This window comes from Bufo bufo, chromosome 7, assembly GCF_905171765.1.
Source record: "Bufo bufo chromosome 7, aBufBuf1.1, whole genome shotgun sequence".
Lineage (NCBI taxonomy): Eukaryota > Metazoa > Chordata > Amphibia > Anura > Bufonidae > Bufo > Bufo bufo.
The window spans coordinates 184,776,594-184,797,748 of NC_053395.1; the positions used below are offsets into that span (position 1 = coordinate 184,776,594).

At 44.3% G+C, this 21,155-nt stretch overlaps 1 protein-coding gene across 1 annotated transcript in view; it reads left to right on the forward strand.

The window, feature by feature from the left end:
• Window positions 1–21,155, forward strand: part of LOC121008813 (dynein heavy chain 11, axonemal-like) — a 489,011-nt gene that overhangs the window by 181,497 nt on the left and 286,359 nt on the right. Inside the window, exons 44-45 of the mRNA XM_040441508.1 lie at window positions 6,531–6,662; window positions 6,745–6,918. Of these exons, the coding sequence (XP_040297442.1) occupies window positions 6,531–6,662; window positions 6,745–6,918 (306 nt within the window). The remainder of the gene's footprint in view (window positions 1–6,530; window positions 6,663–6,744; window positions 6,919–21,155) is intronic.

The following is a 21,155-nucleotide window of genomic DNA, read 5'->3' on the forward strand; positions in this document are numbered from 1 at the left end:
TGAAGGGGTTAAGAATCCTGGGAGAGAGCAATAAGCAGCAGCCGGCAGTGCTGGGGGGCGTGGCCAGCACAGTGACTGTACAGATCTCTCAGGCTTGTGCACCAACATTATCAGAGCAGGGAGAGAAGCTGACATCATAGGTCATGTGAAATCTGAGAAACCAGCCACTGAAGATAAAGTGAGGTAATTGGAAAGCTGTTATATTTGCCTAGTTAGAAACATAGAAAGAATAAAAAAAATAACTCGGACAACCCCTTTAAGGACTGTTTGAAGCTCTGCCTCAGCAAATGGGGTTTCTAAGCTGGCCGACTGTAATTCAGATAATTTGGGGGAAGGAGGGGGGGAGTCAGGGCCTGGTCTGTGTGTACCTGAGGAGAACAGGGAAGATTATATAGCTCTGAGTAGAAGGATTGAAAGGATGAGGCAATATCTCCCGTAGTATGCACCATGCGATCTGCAGAATTTTTACCCGCAGAAATTTGGGCGGCAGCTAGTTTCCCCCCTGAGAGCCCTCGCCAACAAACGACCACTCTTGTTGCCGTATTCATAGAATTTGCTACGGCATAATTGAATCGTTCGTTTATAGGACGTTTCTAATAAACGCCGGGCATCCAAACGTGCATTCTAAAGGTCACGGAGGGTCGATAGGGAGAGTGCTCGCTTGTGGGCAAGCTCCAAGGAGGCAACCTTTTGTAGAGCAAGTTTAAGGGCGCTAGCTTTCTCCCTCTTAAGACAGGATCCATGTTGAGGACCCCACTTAGAACGCATTTCAGGGCCTCTTATTGTGCTGCAAGAGAGGTAGGGTCTGCGTTGTGGTCAGAGAGGAAATTGGTTACTGTGCTATTGAGCTCATCAGCACATATTGAGTCTTGGAGGAGAGACTCGTTTAATTGCCAAGTCCACTCTTTTTTGGTAAAGCAGGGGAGGTTCAGGGAGCAGAATACTGGGGCATGATCCGACCACAGAATATTGCCTATTTGTGTAGAATCTAGCCATGAGAGGGCGGATTGCTGGAGAAGGATATAGTCTATTCGGCTATATGAGGAATGTGAGGCTAAGTAAAAGGTGTATTCTTTGTCCACAGTATGTTGCAGACGCCATGAATCATAGAGTTGTAATTGGAGCTTTTTTTGCTTTTTTAATGGCCGAGTAGGAAAGGGCAGCGCGTCAAGTGGAGTTATCAAGTGCAGGGTCGAGGGTGAGGTTAAGGTCACCACAAAGTGACCGTTCCACGGATTAGGGGGAGGGCTGTGTCAACCAGATCTAAGATAAATGAGACCTGATTTTGGTTAGGGGCGTAAGCATTAAGGAATGTAAATTCTCGTCCACCAATAAATAGCGAGAGAATCAAATATCTAGCCCTGGGATCGGCAGTACATCCTAGTATCTGGTGGGGCAAAGACTTATGAATCGCTATGGCGAACCCCTTTGTCTTATTTGCTGGGTTATTTGCAAAGTGCCAGGTCGTGTAATGCCGATGTCGGATGACCAGGGCCCTAACCTCTTTGAAGTGTGTTTCTTGAAAACATATAATCTGTACCTTTTGACGGTGGAAGTGATAAAGTACCTGGGAACGCTTTTCAGGAGTGTTGAGGCCCTTGCGTTAAAAGATGCTATTTTGAGTGATGTCATACCTGTGGGGTAGGGAAGAACACAAGGAAAGAGGGGGGGAGGGCAGACAAGACAAGCAAAAAAGAAAGAAAGGTAGAGAAATAGACGAAAAGAGAAAGAGGATAACTATCTAGAGTGACCAAAAAAAGGTCTAACGAAACAGTCACTGGGGACTAATCGGCCCCAAGCGAAAGCTTCAAACTATTTGGGGGAAGTAACAACCAGGAGAAAGCGAGCCAACTGCATTACCTGATAGAGGAAAATGGCAGAAGCATTATCGCCAACTACAGACGGCAGAAAAGAAAGGTGGTTAAATTTGTTGCCCCTATAGCTATAGGTTAGTAGTCCTAATTAGGAACTGCAGGCCATCTCTCAGGTGGCATAGCCAGATGGGGAGCCCCGTCGGTGACCAGCAGATTGTCTTCTTCCACGAGGAGGTGACCCTGTCAGTCCCGGAGCCTGGGTTCTGGTGGTCTGAGGGGTTTGGGGACGACCAGGTAGTTTCAGAGTAGGCGCGAGGATAGATGGCCAGGGACCTAGGTCTACGGGCGGCAGGTTCAGTTGTTGAAGAAAATGTGGTAGGTCCGCTGCGTTACAGAGGATTGCAATATGTCCTTTAGGGCCCACGAAAAGGGCAAATGGGTAGCCCCAGCAATAGGGAATTCCCATCCCGGAGGAGGTCCAGAAGAGGATGCAGGGCGGCACTCTGTGACAAAGTATGGCGAGAGAGGTCTTGCAATAGTGTGATAGGTACACCGTCATGAGTCAGGGGAGAGGATAGCCGAGGCGCCGCGCCTTGTTAAGTATTTGCTCTTTGACATAAAAGTGGATCCTGCAGATGACATCTCTTGGCTTGGATTCATCCGGCTTGGGAGGTCTTAGTGCTCTATGGGCCTGTCGATTTCTATATGGGAGTTTGGCGGACGACCCAGAATTTTATTAAATATTCCCACGATTGTGTGCAGCAGATCAGGTGTCGTTATTGATTCAGGGAGGTTTTCAATATCATCAAGGTGTTGATGTAGAGTGGAAAGTTGAGCATCGTGAGATTGGACCTTAACCTGGAGGGCCTGAACAGTAGCAGATAAAGATGCTTGGCTTTGCGTGACGGAATCAACTCTGGTGTCCAGCGCAGACAATTCAGAGCGGATCTGTGAGAATTCCCGCTTACACTCTTGTAGGATGTTGGAAGCGAAATTGGACAGGTCTGCCTTAGAGGGCAGTGAGCAGATAAGAGTGCATAGGTCGGCCATTGTGGCCTAGAGTCCACGTCAGGTAAGTCTGTGGAAGCTGAAAGTCTCCTGTAAGTGGATGAGATGGACTCTGGATCTTGTAAAGCTGGTGAAGCAGTCATGGCCTTGGAGCCAAGTGGTGCTGCTTGTGGTGACCGTAGATGGGGACCTTCCCAAGAGGACCCAGAGGACCAGTGTGGCGATGCGGCCATAGAGGGTCCAGGGGAGTGGGGAGGAGGGTGGAAAGGGTCCCTTGCAGGAGGGGGGTTAGCCTGGGGAGCGGTTCTGCTAGGTGGCCGCTGCTGGTGGTTGAGACATATTCCCTGAGCCTGGTGACCGGAGTGATTCAGAAGAAGGTCGCCTGTGTGCCCCCGGTGGTAAGGTGGGGCATTATGGATCTCGGACTAAGGGCCTTATAATGGTGTCTCTTGGAGTAGCTGGACCTTGAGGCTACAGCCTGAAAGAATGGGGGAGAACCCCTGGGACTGACCTGCTGTGCGGCCGGCAATGGTGGCGTTGCAGTGAGCAGCTGAGGGTCCGGGACGTGCGCCGGCGACGTGCTGGCTAGCACACGTGGAGAGAGGAGCTCCGGTAAAGTTGGGGAGAGCCGATCCCGGCTGTTGAGCCAGTCAGCATGGGGAGCTGAGGCTGGCAGAGGCGGCACTGAGGTGGAGCGTTGCTGGGGCGACTGTGTGGCTGGGCTTCTAGGTCTATCCGGGTGTACTTCAGCTGGCCGCGTGGTCGGCGTATCGGCACCATCTTGGAGATCCACAGAGCGGTCATGTGTGGAGGCACCTGGAGAGGCATAATGCTGGGCAAAGAAGAGGGGGGAGATCACTTTGTGAAGCTGTCAGGGGAGCCGGTGTACGGGCTCTACCCTTCTTAAGCGTCTTGCCCATCAGGAACGGCTGTATGGATAGGAAATTCGCCAGGGATGCAGAGGAGCTCTTTCAGAGCACGTCCTCACTCGGTCATGGCTGGCCACGCCCCATTTTTATGCTTTTTAAACTAAGTATGATCCTTTGCATTCCTTATTTGGTCGATTGGATGCTGTAAAATACGTTTGGGGTGGGGGTGGAAGTTTTGTTAGAATTCATTTAAAAAAATAAATGCCATGTGAATACAACTGGATACAGGTTGGAGATTTCGTGCATCATAATGCGGTAGCCGCTGCCATTCACGTTTGTATTTATTTTGCATGATAACACAAGTGCAGATTTCTAATTTTGTCCAGACCACTATCAATAAAGTTTAAATGGGCTGTACAGATTAGAAAAAAATGACTCCTTTCTTTTAAAAATAGCGCCACGCCTGCCCACAGGTTGGGTATTGCAGATCAGTTCCATTAAAGTGAATAGGGCAGAGGAGCAAAACTTCACATAGCCTATGAACAGGTGTGATATTGCTTTTGGAAGAAGGTGGCCATGTCATCCCAGGCACCTTTTTCTTAACTTTTATGACCCACCAATTACACAGAACACTGAAGTATGGCAGTAAGGTGAACTCTAAAGGCTGTGTTAGACTAGCCGATTTTTCAGCCGATAATCGCTAATGAGCGTTCATGATCATCTTGCAATGTAATACTGCCGCTGATTGCCACCGTAAGCTCATTCATTGGGCAATTCAGATTTTTAAGCATGCTTAAAAAACAGCGCTTGCCGGCGGCAGATTGTGCTGTCTAATAGCGTTCGGCCACTGGCAAACCACTAGACAGTATGGGAACAAGCGATGGTATGGCAATTGCTCCTCTCCATGCTGTGAAGGAGATTGCTGCATGTAATAACAGTGGTCTCCTCCGCTAGAGAACAGGCGATTGCCAGGAGAGGAACGCTTCCCTACCGACAATCGCTTGCTGATCTGCGTGTGTAATACAGGCTTTAGCTGTTTGTCTGTCCCATCAATTTTTATAGGGCAGACATTATTATTTACACCAGTTTCTCCTCAACTGAATGTCAAATCTGCCTCGTTATGCCATTTCAGTAAGTGGCATTTATCATGTGGAGGAAGTCACTTACTAATATATTGTTATTATCCATATTGCTTCCTTTGCTGGCTGGATTCATTCACCATCAGTGGTGGTCGTGCTTGCACAATATAGGAAAAAGCACTAGCCTATGTGCGCTCCCATGGTTCCGGCCACCAGAGAGGCTGACGCTTTTTCCTATAGTGTGCAAGCACGACCACCACTGATGGATTACAGGGTGGTCTGTAACCATGGAAACGAGCAGTGTATAATGTGATAGAAAAATGAATCCAGCCAGCAAAGGAAGCAATATGGATAATAACAATACATTAGTAAGTGGCTTGTATTAACTTTCTCTACACGATAAATGCAATTTGCTGAAGTGAGACAACCCCATTAAGCATTGCACAGAGCCTATTCAAATCTGTGGTTGTATATGTAACAGGACAAGTCCTCCAGAGAGAGAGAGACACTCTAGGTATCCGCTCTCCACTTTGACCAAGAGATGTGGATCCTGAACAGGGAACCCCTGTCTGTTATCTCAGGGTTCTATAATAGGGTATATAAAAATAGGAATATTGTAATGTTTGACATTTTGGTTGTTAGTTCTACCAGTAGTGGATGTATGTATTAAATGGCTGAATGGAAATTTTAACAGCTGGACAGAAGAACCCAAGATAACTATGCCAATCTATGCTGCAGATTTTCATTGTGGATTTCACCCTTTGTAATACATAGGGCAAATTTACCAGCAGATATGCTGCAAAATCTATGAGAAATCTGCATGTAACATGTGTGGATTATGCTGCGGATTTGTTGTGGAATGTGATGGATGTCTCTCTGGGGAATATCCGCCTCATGTAAACATAAACGTAAATGGAATTGTCCCATCAAGACAAACTCCAATGAAAACTTAGCTGATCACTAGTGGTCCAGCTGCTGGAATGACAACTAGAGGACAGGAGAAGCTGTTGGTACATAGACATTACTCCTGTACTGTCATATCCTATTACATTGCACCTACTGGCATCAGTCGGTGACCATGTAGTTAAAGGTGCTGTGCCATGAACTGCTTTTCACTCAAGTGTATTTTCATCAATTACGTTAGCTCCCATTCCTCCTTGTTTTGTTTTTTTATTTACCTTATTTGCAGTTTTCTCTTATCCCCCATGCTTGAATCCTACTTCCTGGTTTGTCATGTGACTGCTGTCCCATCATGCCTTAGGGCAGTGAGATATGTCCTGACAACAGAAAATCAGGTGACACTAACCACACCCCTTGTTCTTACCAATGAGGCTTCCTACGTCCTACATTATAAGGCGCCAATGCAGGACGTAACCAACAGCAACTGAAGATGGAAACCGATTTGCCACAGGATGAAATGGTAGGATAATAACTTTTGAAAAAGGCACTTTTGATAAATGGTGGTATTTGGGGAAAGTGATACAACACTGATATCTGTTGGGCAGGATACATTTACTGTATATTAGTGGGCATAATGGTCCCAGCAAGTCCTCTAGTTGCTCTTTGCAGTAGCTCTTTGTTCTGGATGGAGAGGTTCCCGCCATAATGTCTATGTGTCCTAATAGGGTATAAGGACATTGATTGTCATTATGGGACAACCCCATTAAGGGTTGTTTTTTGTGATTAATTTCTGTTTTAGGGGCAAATTACCTCTGGCCACACCAATAATCTATTTGTACATATTATTTGTCTTCATGCAGACATTATGCTCCTTATTAGATTGTCTTCTCACTGAGGAAAATACCCCCCCAGATTCACCTCGGGAGCTTTATGAGATTTATTTTGTTTTTGCTTGTGTCTGGTCTTTTGGGGGCGCACTCTTTCAAGATCAGGTAAGTACTATAACTGTGGCACTACATACAATGCAAGTAGATGTTTTTTTCCTACATATTTATTAAAAATATATAATTTCAGTTGATCGATTACCGTTTGGAATTTAGCCGATGGTGGAACAAAGAAATGAGAACCATCAAGTTCCCCTCACATGGTACAGTGTTTGATTATTTCATTGACCCCGAAACTAAGAAATTTAGCCCTTGGACAGAAAGGATTCCAAAGTTTGATATGATCCCAGATATTCCATTACAGGTGAGTCTATTATTAGCAAGTGTCCATGACAACATGATGAGACCATCCATATGACGTACTCTAGATCTTGGTCAGACCTATACCAATGTCCCCAGTGCAGAGGGGTCAAGGTGCAAAGTTGGAGACAGTGCATAACCCTATGCTGGCAAAGCAGATCTATTTAATCAAATACTGTCAGCACATTTTCTCTGAAGATGTGGTCATTTACTCTCCCGCTGGATGTACATTACACTTAGATCTCGGATTTTCATTCCTTCTGGAAATCATTGAAGATTTGAGATGACGTTGCATGCATATATGGCATAAGGTCAGTAAAAAACACTATTTTGGAACAGAATAGGGTTATAAATGGCTGTGTGAGGAGCCACCTCTAGAAAGGAACCAACTCTCTTGGAGGGGGAAATCATACTTAAAGGCTCCTATAATCTACAGAAGCTGTGTAGAAGCAGCTATTTTATCAGTATCTCAGCTAGCTCTGACACACCCCCATCTTCTGTGTCTCTGTTACTAGGGACAGATCTTGCCTGACAACAGGCAGTAGACTGAAACTTAGGTGGAAGTGAGACCCCTAGTGGCCATGGCTTTACAGCTTTTTCCAGGGGGATGCAGGTATATTTTTTAAATGTAGTGATTTAAAAATTTGCTAGTTACACCATTCTCTATGAAATGAAATTGTGTGAAAGTACAGTGACTCATTATGGGGGAAAAGCCTCTGCTGGGGGAGAGCTATCTAGCACATTAGTTTTCCTGGAAGCGTTGTCCTTGAGTCTCCATACTAGCTGTGTCTCTGTAAGGAGAGTCGGTACTTTCTATGAGCAATGCTGCACCCCACAGCCCTCACTTTAAAAAGTGATGTCTGGACCGACTGGACAGTATGAGGATGTACCCTACAGAGAAGGGGGAATGGTAACACCCCATTGTCAATATATCCATACATTTCCAGAAGAATTAACAGGAACAGCACAATGCACATGTCAGAGAAAAAATGCTCCAGCATTGTTATTTCATGGAGAATGCAAACTTTTTCCAAAGCAGACATGACAGGAGAGGTGACAGCGATGCTTTGACTTCTTTTGAATTGTAATATAAAACTAAGAAAATTCCATATCTTGCATTGAGAAAAGAAGAAGCGAGTTGCATAGTCTCTTGTGCTTGGCATCACAATTCAAAGACCCCGATTTTGGAACATCTATTCTCATTCCTTTATTTTTCCTGCTAGAAGTTGTGAATGATTTACTAGCTGTTATTTATTTTATTTTTTTCACGTTTAATTAGACTGTATTTTTTTCTCAGCAGAGATTTCCCTCCTATTGTTTTTTTAGAGAACCTGTCCCCTCTCCTGACATGTCTGTTTTTGTGACTACTGGCATTTCCCATGTAATAACAATTCTGGATCATTTTGTTATGACTCTGTGTTATGCCACCCCTTTATTATTCCTGCTAAAAGTTATGTATGAATTACTAGCAGTTTACAATGAAGGTCTAGTTGGGGGAGGGGGGGTCCCTGCACAGTCGGACATTATCCATTCAGTGATGCCAGTGTCCGACTGTGCAGGGACACCCCCCCAAGTGGTAACACCCGTCTGGACCTTTATTGTAAACTGCTAGTAATTCATTCATAACTTCTAGCAGGAATAATAAAGGAAAAATAGATGCTCCCAGATTGTTATTACAAGGGTGATGCAAGTAGTTATTAAAACAGACATGTCAGATTAAACCTACATTTTCCTGAATGTACATGTCATATCTATTTGTACTGAATCGATCATTGTATGTACTGTATTGCTTCTTGTATAACATTGCCAATTGCCAGATCTTAATAAAAAACTTTGATTTAAAAAAAAAAAAAAAAAAAAACAGACATGTCAGGAGAGGTGACAGATTCTCAGAAAAAAAAAAAAGGAGTGAAATCTCTGCTGAAAAAAATACAGTCTAAAAGAATGTGATTGTTAAAAAAAAACAGACAACAATACAAGAATAAGGGCGTGAGCAGGCTGCAGTTCAGATTAGGTCGCCTTGCAGCCCAGCACCGCTTTGCTGTAAATAAAACTAAATTGTTTGTTTCCATTCTTAATTTCTGTGTTGTTTGGTGGGTAACCATTAACAATGCAGTACTCAGTCACGTACCAACCGCAAATCGTCTGCGCCATATGGTTGTACCCTAACAACACGACTTTGACATACACAGAATGTACTTTCTGGATGCCGACAACATGTCATTACTTCTGCTTTGCTTCCATATATATACTTTTAAGTAGGTAGGAGGCAGTTCCCAGGTAGTTTACACATAATTTGTGTTTATGGTCTTGTTTCTTTTATACTCTAAAGAGAATGGAGAGAAATACCTTCAAGGTTGATGAGAACTGCAATTGACAGAGCGACGGCTATTTTAGGTCCCTGTTGTCCATTTAAATTTTAATGTTTCTATCATTTGTTCCTCAGTGTGAATTAACAACCTTACTAGTATGTTGGCTTCCCGATCTGAAGTCAAGACTTAAAATTAATTCAATAGCCCAGATTTACAGCGATTCTATATTTCACAAGGCAGAATCAATAATGTGACTGAAGGGAAGAAGATAAAAATTTATGGTATCTTGCAATTTAATGGTTGAAAAGATGCAATTGAAGAGATCATAAATTGTGAAGGAGTTTATGCTTCGTTGCTCCTGATTCAGTGCTTGCTGTTAGGACCTGATTTGTGACTATTCACGAGGTGTGATTAATGATGTGATCGATTCTTGCCTCAGTGCAGTAAAGCAGTTGTAATGCTCTTCATTAGAATAAATAAAATAAATTGACTGAAGCTTTATAAAAACTGTGTAACATTTAAAATCTAAAATGTCAATTTTTTTTTCTGGTTACAATTTAGCTTTCTTCAGGCAGCTTCCACCTACGTGCTATCATTCATTGTCATGCTGTAAGGGTATTATAGAAACCCATGTGGGTTGGGGTTAGTTTTATGCAAAGCTTACTGAAGAGGAAATACATAGAGTTAAATGGGTGCTGACTGGAGTCAGATTAATGTGACATACGGTTGGAAGACATTGTTTCAGCTTATTAACCCTTTGGATGAACTGTACCATAGTTTATCAATGCCAAGGGAAGCTTTGTAGTATTTTCCTGGGTGTAAAAACGAAAGAATTATTTATTCACATATCATGGTATCAGTTTGCATTCATCTTTCCCGGGAAAAAAATAATATATACACTGCCCGTCCAAAAAAAAAAAATCGCCACCAAAAATATTTTGTAGGACCGCCTCTAGCTTTGATTATGGCACGCATTCGCTGTGGCATTGTTTCGATAAGCTTCTTTTTTTAAATCAAGTCATTTGTATTAAAAGTTTTCAATTTGTACAGATAGACATACATCAAATATACATTAACGTAAACAAGTAAAGACCCAATTTGGGCACATTAATACACAAAGTTCAAACTTAGAAGAGTGTAACCCCCCCCCCTCCCTAACCTGCACCGCGCCACAATGTCAGCTCGTTTTTCTCCTCCACACAGCTTGAGAAACAACAAACTGTTTCCACCATAACCCGTTCATCAGTAACATCACATTACACTGTGCGCAGAATTATTAGGCAAATGAGTATTTTGACCACATCATCCTCTTTATGCATGTTGTCTTACTCCAAGCTGTATAGGCTCGAAAGCCTACTACCAATTAAGCATATTAGGTGATGTGCATCTCTGTAATGAGAAGGGGTGTGGTCTAATGACATCAACACCCTATATCAGGTGTACATAATTATTAGGCAACTTCCTTTCCTTTGGCAAAATGGGTCAAAAGAAGGACTTGACAGGCTCAGAAAAGTCAAAAATAGTGAGATATCTTGCAGAGGGATGCAGCACTCTTAAAATTGCAAAGCTTCTGAAGCGTTATCATCGAACAATCAAGCGTTTCATTCAAAATAGTCAACATGGTCGCAAGAAGCGTGTGGAAAAACCAAGGCGCAAAATAACTGCCCATGAACTGAGAAAAGTCAAGCGTGCAGCTGCCAAGATGCCACTTGCCACCAGTTTGGCCATATTTCAGAGCTGCAACATCACTGGAGTGCCCAAAAGCACAAGGTGTGCAATACTCAGAGACATGGCCAAGGTAAGAAAGGCTGAAAGACGACCACCACTGAACAAGACACACAAGCTGAAACGTCAAGACTGGGCCAAGAAATATCTCAAGACTGATTTTTCTAAGGTTTTATTGACTGATGAAATGAGAGTGAGTCTTGATGGGCCAGATGGATGGGCCCGTGGCTGGATTGGTAAAGGGCAGAGAGCTCCAGTCCGACTCAGACGCCAGCAAGGTCGAGGTGGAGTACTGGTTTGGGCTGGTATCATCAAAGATGAGCTTGTGGGGCCTTTTCAGGTTGAGGATGGAGTCAAGCTCAACTCCCAGTCCTACTGCCAGTTTCTGGAAGACACCTTCTTCAAGCAGTGGTACAGGAAGAAGTCTGCATCCTTCAAGAAAAACATGATTTTCATGCAGGACAATGCTCCATCACACGCGTCCAAGTACTCCACAGCGTGGCTGGCAAGAAAGGGTATAAAAGAAGAAAATCTAATGACATGGCCTCCTTGTTCACCTGATCTGAACCCCATTGAGAACCTGTGGTCCATCATCAAATGTGAGATTTACAAGGAGGGAAAACAGTACACCTCTCTGAACAGTGTCTGGGAGGCTCTGGTTGCTGCTGCACGCAATGTTGATGGTGAACAGATCAAAACATTGACAGAATCCATGGATGGCAGGCTTTTGAGTGTCCTTGCAAAGAAAGGTGGCTATATTGGTCACTGATTTGTTTTTGTTTTGTTTTTGAATGTCAGAAATGTATATTTGTGAATGTTGAGATGTTATATTGGTTTCCCTGGTAAAAATAAATAATTGAAATGTGTATATATTTGTTTTTTGTTAAGTTGCCTAATAATTATGTACAGTAATAGTCACCTGCACACACAGATATCCCCCTAAAATAGCTAAAACTAAAAACAAACTAAAAACTACTTCCAAAAATATTCAGCTTTGATATTAATGTGTTTTTTGGGTTCATTGAGAACATGGTTGTTGTTCAATAATAAAATTAATCCTCAAAAATACAACTTGCCTAATAATTCTGCACTCCCTGTATAGTGTTACACTTCACCATAATCTAGGCGTCTGCCCCAGTTGCAAGGACATAAGACGTCCAGTGGGTAGTCCTGGCATTCTCAACCATGGTCCCCATATAGACTCAAACTTCTTAATCATACCTCTTTTAAAGTATACCCCCCTTTCATGTCCAATTATCACATTCATACGTGCAATAAATTCCTTCTTAGCCGGTACTGTAGTGCTTATCCAGTATTTGGCTATTAATTTCCTAGCTTGGTACAGTGTTCTACTAATGCCAATATTGAGATCGGTTGTGAATTCGTCTTGTAACAAGCCCAATACACATATCAAAGGATCTACCTGAAGTCTGATCCTGAACACCTGAAAAATAATATCGAACAGTAGATTCCAAAAAGGACCTATGGCAGTGCACTCCCAAAACATGTGCCTCCGACATATTACATTTTCGGCAGTTAGGATTTTAGGTGTTCTGTAAACCCTGTGTATTAAGTATAGTTGTGACAGTCTGTGTGTCTCACACAATAATTTCGATAAGCTTCTGCAATGTCATAAGATTTATTTCCATCCAGTGTTGCATACATTTTTTACCAAGATCTTGCATTGATGATGGTAGTGTCTGACTGCTGCGCAAAGCCTTCTCCAGCACATCCCAAAGATTCTCAATTGGGTTAAGGTCTGGACTCTGTGGTGGCCAATCCATGTGTGAAAATTATGTCTCATGCTCCCTGAACCACTGACCTCATTCTTGAAGCACATACTGTTGCTGAACCTAGACCTGACCAACTGCAGCAACCTCAGATCATAGCACTGCCCCCACAGGCTTGTACAGTAGGCACTAGGCATGATGGGTGCATCACTTCATCTGCCTCTCTTCTTACCCTGATGCACCCATCACTCTGGAACACGGTAAATCTTGACTCATCAGACCACATGACCTTCTTCCATTGCTCCAGAGTCCAATCTTTATGGTCCTTAGCAAATTGAAGCCTTTTTTCTGGTTTGCCTCACTGATTAGTGGTTTACTTACGGCTACACAGCTGTTCAGTCCCAATCCCTTGAGTTCCCTTCGCATTGTGCGTGTGGAAATACTCTTACTATTAAACATAGCCCTGAGTTCTACTGTTGTTTCTCTTCGATTTGATTTCACCAAATGTTTAAGTGATCGCTGGCCACGATCATTCAGAATTTTTTCCCCACCACATTTCTTCCTCGAATACGATGGGTCCCCACTATCCTTCCAGTTTTTTTTTTTTCCAAGAAAATTTTTTATTTTCAAAAGTAAGGACATATACAAAGTACAATTCAGAAGCATTGCATATTTGTTACAAAATATTTTCAGAAAACAGACATTTATGTCTATGTATACAGTAGAGACTCCAAACAAGTTGTCCTTCACTTCAATTATTTTCCTGACCTTTCAAAATACCCCCCCCCTCCCCCCCTCTGAGAAAACTCAATTGCCCCCCCCCCCCTACCCCTATTCGAAACTAACTATCCTCCTGCCAAAACAATCGCCATACCTTTCGTCAGACATGGTTTAAAACAATGATATCATCATATTAGTAACAATGTGGGTGTTTGTAGGAAACCTGTTATTGTGCCAATCGGCCTAGCGACCCTTTCAACTGCTCCTCCAGATACCATTTTGTCAAAGTGAAGGGTCTCATGATGTGTTCAATATCTGAGTCAGAGAAGAACTGTGTCAGAAAGCCTCTCCACCTCTTTAGAAATTTGCCTCCCTTTCCTTCCTTATGTTTCATAACATCCCCTCGCTCCAGATTCAGTAGTTCTCTAAGGCATGTTAATATGTCATCCCTTGAGGGGACCGAAGGCCGGAGCCAATGTTGTAAAATGCTCCTCTTAGTTACCATACAGAGTGCATGGAAAAGGGTCGGCAGTCTCCGCTCCAGAAGGACTCCATCCTTTAGCTCCTCCCAATAATGAAAGAGAAAGGTCATAGGGTTCAACGGGACCGTCAAATTCCAACTATCCTTAGATATTTGTGCCACCTGATTCCACAGATCCTGTATGCGGGGGCACGACCAAAGACCATGAAATAGATCAGTGTGCTTGACCTTACACTTAGGACAACTAGTAATCCTGTCTAACCTGTTGGGGCCTGCCGGGAGGTTAAAAGCGTAAATAGCATTATGCATTATCCTGAAATGTGTGTCCCTCCAAACTTCATTTATGACTGAATTCCTCATGGCCCACCAGCCCTTAAGAATCTTCTCCCCTGCCTCGTTGTCCTCTAATATACGAGCCCATGGGCGAAAAGCTAGACGTGGTAGTCCATCCCCCAAAATCAACCTTAATTGGGAGTACAATAGAGAAATGGATTGCGGGCCTGTACCCTTCATTACTATCTTATCAAAGTCATTCGTCACAATTTCCTTAGAGACATCCCTCAGCCTATCAGTTAAGAATTTATTAACCTGGGAGTATTGGATAGTTTGAAAAGGACTCAGGTGATAAGCATCCCTAACCTCCTGACATGATAACCATCTATTCTCATTCTTGTGTAACAACTGCTGGGCCGTCAGTATTCCTTTCTGCTTCCATTCCTTAAATAAAGCATTCCTCCTTCCCTGTTCAAATTCCGGATGTCCCCACAGAGGTAAGTATTTCGAGACTCCCTGACACAGTCGTAGACTCTTCCTAATAGTTCTCCATGCTGCCCATGTGTGGCGGAAGATAATCGAATTCCGCAGATGCATGGGTAGGGCTCTCAAAGCCGTATGTAATAGGGTGCAGGGATCCCATGGTGCGCAAAGTTCCCTCTCCAAAGAATAATCAGAGTGGAAACTTGTGTGGCGTAGCCAGTCAATAATGTGTCTAAGAAGACATGCCTGGTTATATATCCTGACATCTGGCATGTTCATTCCCCCTTTCAGTTTCAGGGCCATCAGCTTCCTCAGACCTATACGTGGTCTCTTTCCCTTCCAGATAAAGCGTGTCACCTCACCATGAAGTCTACAGATGTCTACATGCTTAATCAGCAAGGGCAAAGTCTGGAGAGGATAAAGGAGTCTGGAGAAGCTGATCATTTTGACTAAATGGATTCTGCCCAATAGGGGCAGGGGCAGGTTCTGCCATCCTCGCAGTTCCCTAGTCACTTTACTCAATAAGGGGGTATAATTCAGGCCGTATAATAAATCTGCCCTAGAACCTATCTTGATACCTAAATATGTAATGTGACCTTTAGCCACCGGTATCCCCTCTAGAGTGCTCCCAGGCTTTAATGTATTTTCCCCTCTCCCAAGCTGTAGAAGCGCACACTTGGCTGTATTTATCGTGAACCCTGAAAACTGACCAAATTTTGCAATGCTGCTCAGAACTACCTGTAGGTCTGTCACAGGGTTGCCCATGAATAGAAGTATGTCGTCTGCAAAAAAAATTGCCTTCAGTTCAGAGTTACCTATTTTAATACCCTCGAAAATCCCGCCCGAGTTTAGAAAACGGACCAGAGGCTCTACCGCCAGGTCAAACAACAGGGGGGATAAAGGGCAGCCCTGCCTTGTACCCCTATGTAAGCTAAAAGGATCAGAGAGAAAGCCTTGCATGCCTATCCTGGCCATAGGAGTTGTGTAAAGCTGAGTAAGGTATTCCCTAAAAGAGCCTCTCACCCCAAATTTATCCAACACCCTCCATAGCCACTCCCAATTTACCTTATCAAAAGCTTTTTCAGCGTCGAGAGTGACTATGGAGGGCGTCGAAACACCTCCCTTCCCCCGGCCCACCTCATCCAAGACCGCCAGGACCCTACAGATGTTGGCGACCGCTGACCGGTTTCTAACAAAACCAACCTGTGAAGGGCAGATCAGGCTCGGGAGGATGCTTGCTAACCTATTGGCCATAAGTTTCGAGAGGATTTTAACATCCTGATTTATGAGGGATATAGGTCTGTATGACGCGGGGTCCTCAGCTGGTTTGCCCTCCTTGGGGAGCATGCGTATGTGCGCCATATTCATTTGAGCAGATAACCTCCCCCCCTTTAAGAGGACATTACCCAGTTTAGATAGTATCGGTGATATTTGCGCTTTAAGGGCTTTATAGAAGGCACCCGAATACCCATCCGGGCCTGGTGCTTTATTCCCAGGTAGCAGTGCTATTGTTTTCAGGATTTCCTCTTCCGTGATGGGCCTATTAAGCTGGTCTAGATCCTCCTGCGCTATCACTGGGAGATTTAAGCCTTCCAAGATACTAGGGCCCAAGCCTACATTGTCTGGAGGTCTACTATATAGATCAGAATAGTAACTCCTAAAATTTTTTAGGATATCGGGGGGTTGGGATCTAATTTTCCCTGCTGAGTCACGTAGATGGGTGATAGGGATTGTTTGTCTACGCCCCTTAGCCAGATTTGCCAGGAGTTTGCCTGCCTTGTTGCCGAACTTGTGCAACTCTAGTTCCCATCTAGCTGTGTGAAAGCTTTCCTTTCTCTTTGCCCAAATCTCGAACTCCTCTCTTGCTGTACTCCACTTTTCCTTGTTCTCTGGCGAAGGAGATTGCACAAAAACCCTATAGCAACCCTGAACTGTCCGGCTACACTTGATAAATTGTGCCTTTGTAGCTTTCTTGAGGCCTGTTATATATGCTATCAACCTGCCCCGTATAACTGATTTGCCTGCTTCCCAGAAAAGAAGGGGGTCAGATTCATGCTCCTGATTAGTAGTGCTGTATTCCAGCCACCAACCCCGTAGTAATTCTATAAAGGTCTCATCCTCAGATAGGAAAGACGGGAATTTCCAAATGTATTCTGTCCCTCTCGGTTCCATATCCGCCAGAGACAGAACCACTGGCGAGTGATCTGAGATCACCGGTTTTCAATAGCTACCTCGCTGACTCTGGACAAGAGTTCTGATTTAGCCAACCAGTAGTCTATACGAGACCACGAGTTTTGCGCATGGGAGAAGTGGGTAAAGTCCCTTTCATCTGGGTGTGACACCCTCCATGTATCCACCAAAGCAATGTCCTCTGTAAGGGAAGACAAAACCCCACCTCTCCCATGAGCCCTATTCCTCAACGCCCCTGACTGCTTACGATCTTCACTTTCTACCATTGTGGCGTTAAAATCTCCTCCTACCAATATATTGCCCACCTGATCTGCCAGTATCTTATCTCTCAGGGAGGCAAAGAAACGACCTTGCTGTACATTGGGTGCATAAACATTATATATGTTGAGATTCCTGCTCCCATCTTTCAATGTCAGAATCAATATCCTGCCCTCATCATCAGCAGTGTAACCCTGTACCCTATTTAGTAGGTTCTTGTGTACCAGTGTGATCACACCTGCCTTGCCCTGTATAGCCGGAGAACCATAAACCTTGCCCACCCAGAGCCTTGACATTCTCATAAAATCCTCCTCCAGGAGATGCGTTTCCTGCAGAACCGCAATATCTGCCTTCAAGCGCTTGAGATGGCGCAGCACCATTATGCGTTTCTGCGGGGAGCGCAGGCCCTTGACGTTCCATGTTACTATCTTAATCATTACCCCACATTTTTAAAAGGTTTTCCCCCCCACTGTCGATTGTATGAGACAAAGAGATTGGCAGGACAGCATTAACATAACTAAAACAACAAACAGAAACAAACATCCCTGAGTAACCTGCAAAGGCAAGTGAAACAAACATTACATCCTGGACTTCACTTTTTTCTGGTACCATTTTACCCTCCCATACCATTTCCCCTGAATAGCTTATAGTGGAGGATTGAAGGCCACCAGCTCCTTTTTTTTTTTTTTTTTTTTTTTTTTTTTCCCCCCTCGCTTATTTCTTACACCCCCTTTACGCAGGCACGGATACATGAGGCGTGACACCCCTCATTTTCGCTGCTTCCGCTGATTGCCAGACGAAAAGTGCTGGGTCTCATCTCTCCGTTGCGGCTTGCCTCTGGAAGTCCCTTGAAAGCCTGATTGTGGACTCTGCGACGCTCTTCTTCCTTGTTCCACCGGCTCTTCAGGCTCGGTGAGATATGGGCCTTGGGCAAAAAAAGCTGCAGCATCTGAGGCATTATTAAAGTTCCTGTAGACTCCATCCGCACACTTCACTTTTAACACTGCCGGATATAGTAGTTGAAAACGGATTTTCCTCTGGAACAGTGAAGTGCAAATTTCGCTGAAACCTCTCCTTTTCTTAGTGATCACTGCCGAGTAATCATTAAAAAGCATGATCTTCTGCCCCCTATAGGTTAGAGGCTCTTTTCGCGCCCTGAAAGCGCGTATAATGTCCTCTTTATCAGAGAAATCGAGGTATTTCATTATGACCTGTCTGCCTCTCTGCGGGCGATTAGCCAACTCCTTGGGTCCCTCCGGAGGGCTCTGCAGTGACCCCAGCCTATGCGCTCTTTCCACTTTACGGGGAATCGACAGTCCCAGCGCTCTGGGGAGTTCTGACTCACAAATATGCTTAAGCTCTGTGCCCGGTATGTCCTCAGGGAGACCCACTAACCTGAGGTTACTGCGACGTGAGCGGTTTTCAAGGTCGTCGACCTTATCCTTTAGCTCATTCACCGTCTGCATCAGCACTTTTATACGTGACTGTGTGCCCTGCATGTCTTCTTCCACACATGCCGTCCTCTGCTCCAGTTCGTCTATGCGGTACCCCTGCTGGCTGTAGGCTTCCTGCAGCTCTGTAAGGGAGTCTTGTATCGTCGCCGCCAGCGTAGATTTGAGATCAGGTGCCAGGTGGGCCGCAACCTCTAATGCCAGCCTTTTGAGATCTGCAGCTGGCAGCGGGGTAGACTGGAACAAGTCCTCTTGTGAGGATATCAAGGGCTGATTCAAATCAACTACCCGCGGCGTGGTCTCAGTCTCGGCCGCCATCTTGTCCTCTTTATGCAGCGGCGCCGGCCGCGGCTCTTCTCCGTCCTCCGGTCTCTTCCCGCTACGTAGCAGGTACCTCTCCATGCACACAGCGCTGCCTGTCAACACTTGCCACACTTAGTGTGGTTACTTGAGCCCGTAGGCGGTGATCGGAGGGTAAGGCTGTTAGGGAAGGTGGCGGAGCTCCGCTACACGCGTCTCCTCATACCAGCGCCGGAACCGGAAGCCCATCCCTTCCAGTTTTTAATAATGCGTTGGACAGTTCTTAACCAAATTTTAGTAGTTTCTGCAATCTCCTTAGATGTTTTCTCTGCTTGATGCATGCCAATGATTTGACCCTTCTCAAACAGACTAACATCTTTTCCACGACCACGAGATGTGTCTTTCAACATGGTTGTTTAAAAAAAAATGAGAAGCAACTCATTGCACCAGTTGGGGTTAAATCACTTGTTGCCAGCTGAAAGATAATCGTCCATGCAGTAATTATCCAATAGGAGGCTCATAACTATTTGCTTAGTTAAATCCAGGTGGCAACTTTTTTTTTTGGACAGGCAGTGTATATAGGATCGTGGAAATGGGTGGGATTACTTGAGCCTATCAGATGCTGAGGGCTCGACCTTGATCTATACAAACGATGTGCACATCCACTTTTAGTTGCATCGAAACATTGTTACCATTGCACACTCTGAAAATAACATGAATAATTTCTTATAAGTTACGGTACTTTTGATTGCACCTAAAAAAATAGTAAGAAAAAAACTAAAAAGTTTTGCACAGCTCACCCTAAATTTGCGGAATCCAGACACTCCCATAATGTGAAGGGAAAGGCAGAACAGATGAATCCCCCCGTCTCATGAGAGACTTCAGTGACAAATTTTCAATGGATCCAGCGCCTTGTAGTTTAGGATAAAACGTAACTTTACATGATTAAAAGAACTCCATGGTGTCCTTGGGGAGGGGGGTGCATTTTGCGCAGATTGTGGTTCCTCAAGCCCTCTGGCACACTCTGGAAGTAGCATAAATAGTTACTTTTGATTGCACCCAAAAAATAGACCTGGCAAATGATTATCTTCAAAATTGGCCCCAAATGTAGTCTTCTGCTGGAGTCAATGATCAGGAATGAACAATCCCATTCTTTGCCCGGTGTAAAGATGCAGCTGATTACCCGTCAAATAAGCAAACGCTAGTTAGTCAGCTGATTGCATCTTGTCAGGTGATTGCATCTTGTATATCTGTGTAAAGGAACCCTAAGGCCCCTTTCACACGGGCGAGTATTCCGCGCAGATGCAATGCGTGAGGTGAACGCATTGCACCCACACTAAATACCGACCCATTCATTTCTATGGGGCTGTTCACATGAGCGGTGATTTTCACGCATCACTTGTGCGTTGCGTGAAAATCGCAGCATGCTCTATATTCAACGTTTTTCACGCAACGCAGGCCCCATAGAAGTGAATGGGGCTGCGTGAAAATCGCAAGCATCCGCAAGCAAGTGCGGATGCGGTGCGATTTTCACGCACGGTTGCTAGGAGACGATCAGGATGGAGACCCGATCATTATTATTTTCCCTTATAACATGGTTATAAGGGAAAATAATAGCATTCTGAATACAGAATGCATAGTAAAACAGCGCTGGAGGGGTTAAAAAAAAAAATTAAAAATAATTTAACTCACCTTAGTCCACTTGATCGCGATGCCGGCATCTCCTTCTGTCTCCTTTACTGAACAGGACCTGTGGTGAGCATTCATTATAGGTCAAGGACCTTTAGTGACGTCACTCCGGTCATCACATGATCCATCACCATGGTAAAAGATAATTTGATGGATCATGTGATGACCGGAGTGACGTCACCAAAGGTCCTTGACCTGTAATTAATGCTCACCACAGGTCCTGTTCAGAAAAGGAGACAGAAGGAGATGCCGCGATGCGATCAAGTGGACTAAGGTGAGTTAAATTATTATTTATTTATTTTTAACCCCTCCAGCGCTCTTTTACTATGCATTCTTTATTCAGAATGCTATTATTTTCCCATATAACTATGTTATAAGGGAAAATAATACAATCTACAGAACACCGATCCCAAGCCCGAACTTCTGTGAAGAAGTTCGGGTTTGGGTACCAAACATGCGCGATTTTTCTCACGCGAGTGCAAAACGCATTACAATGTTTTGCACTCGCGCGGAAAAATCGCGGGTGTTCCCGCAACGCACCCGCACATTTTCCCGCAACGTGTCTAAGAGCCTGGGACCCTTATCTTTGTTTTAAACTTGGATATTATTATACCCCAAAATGTTGGGAT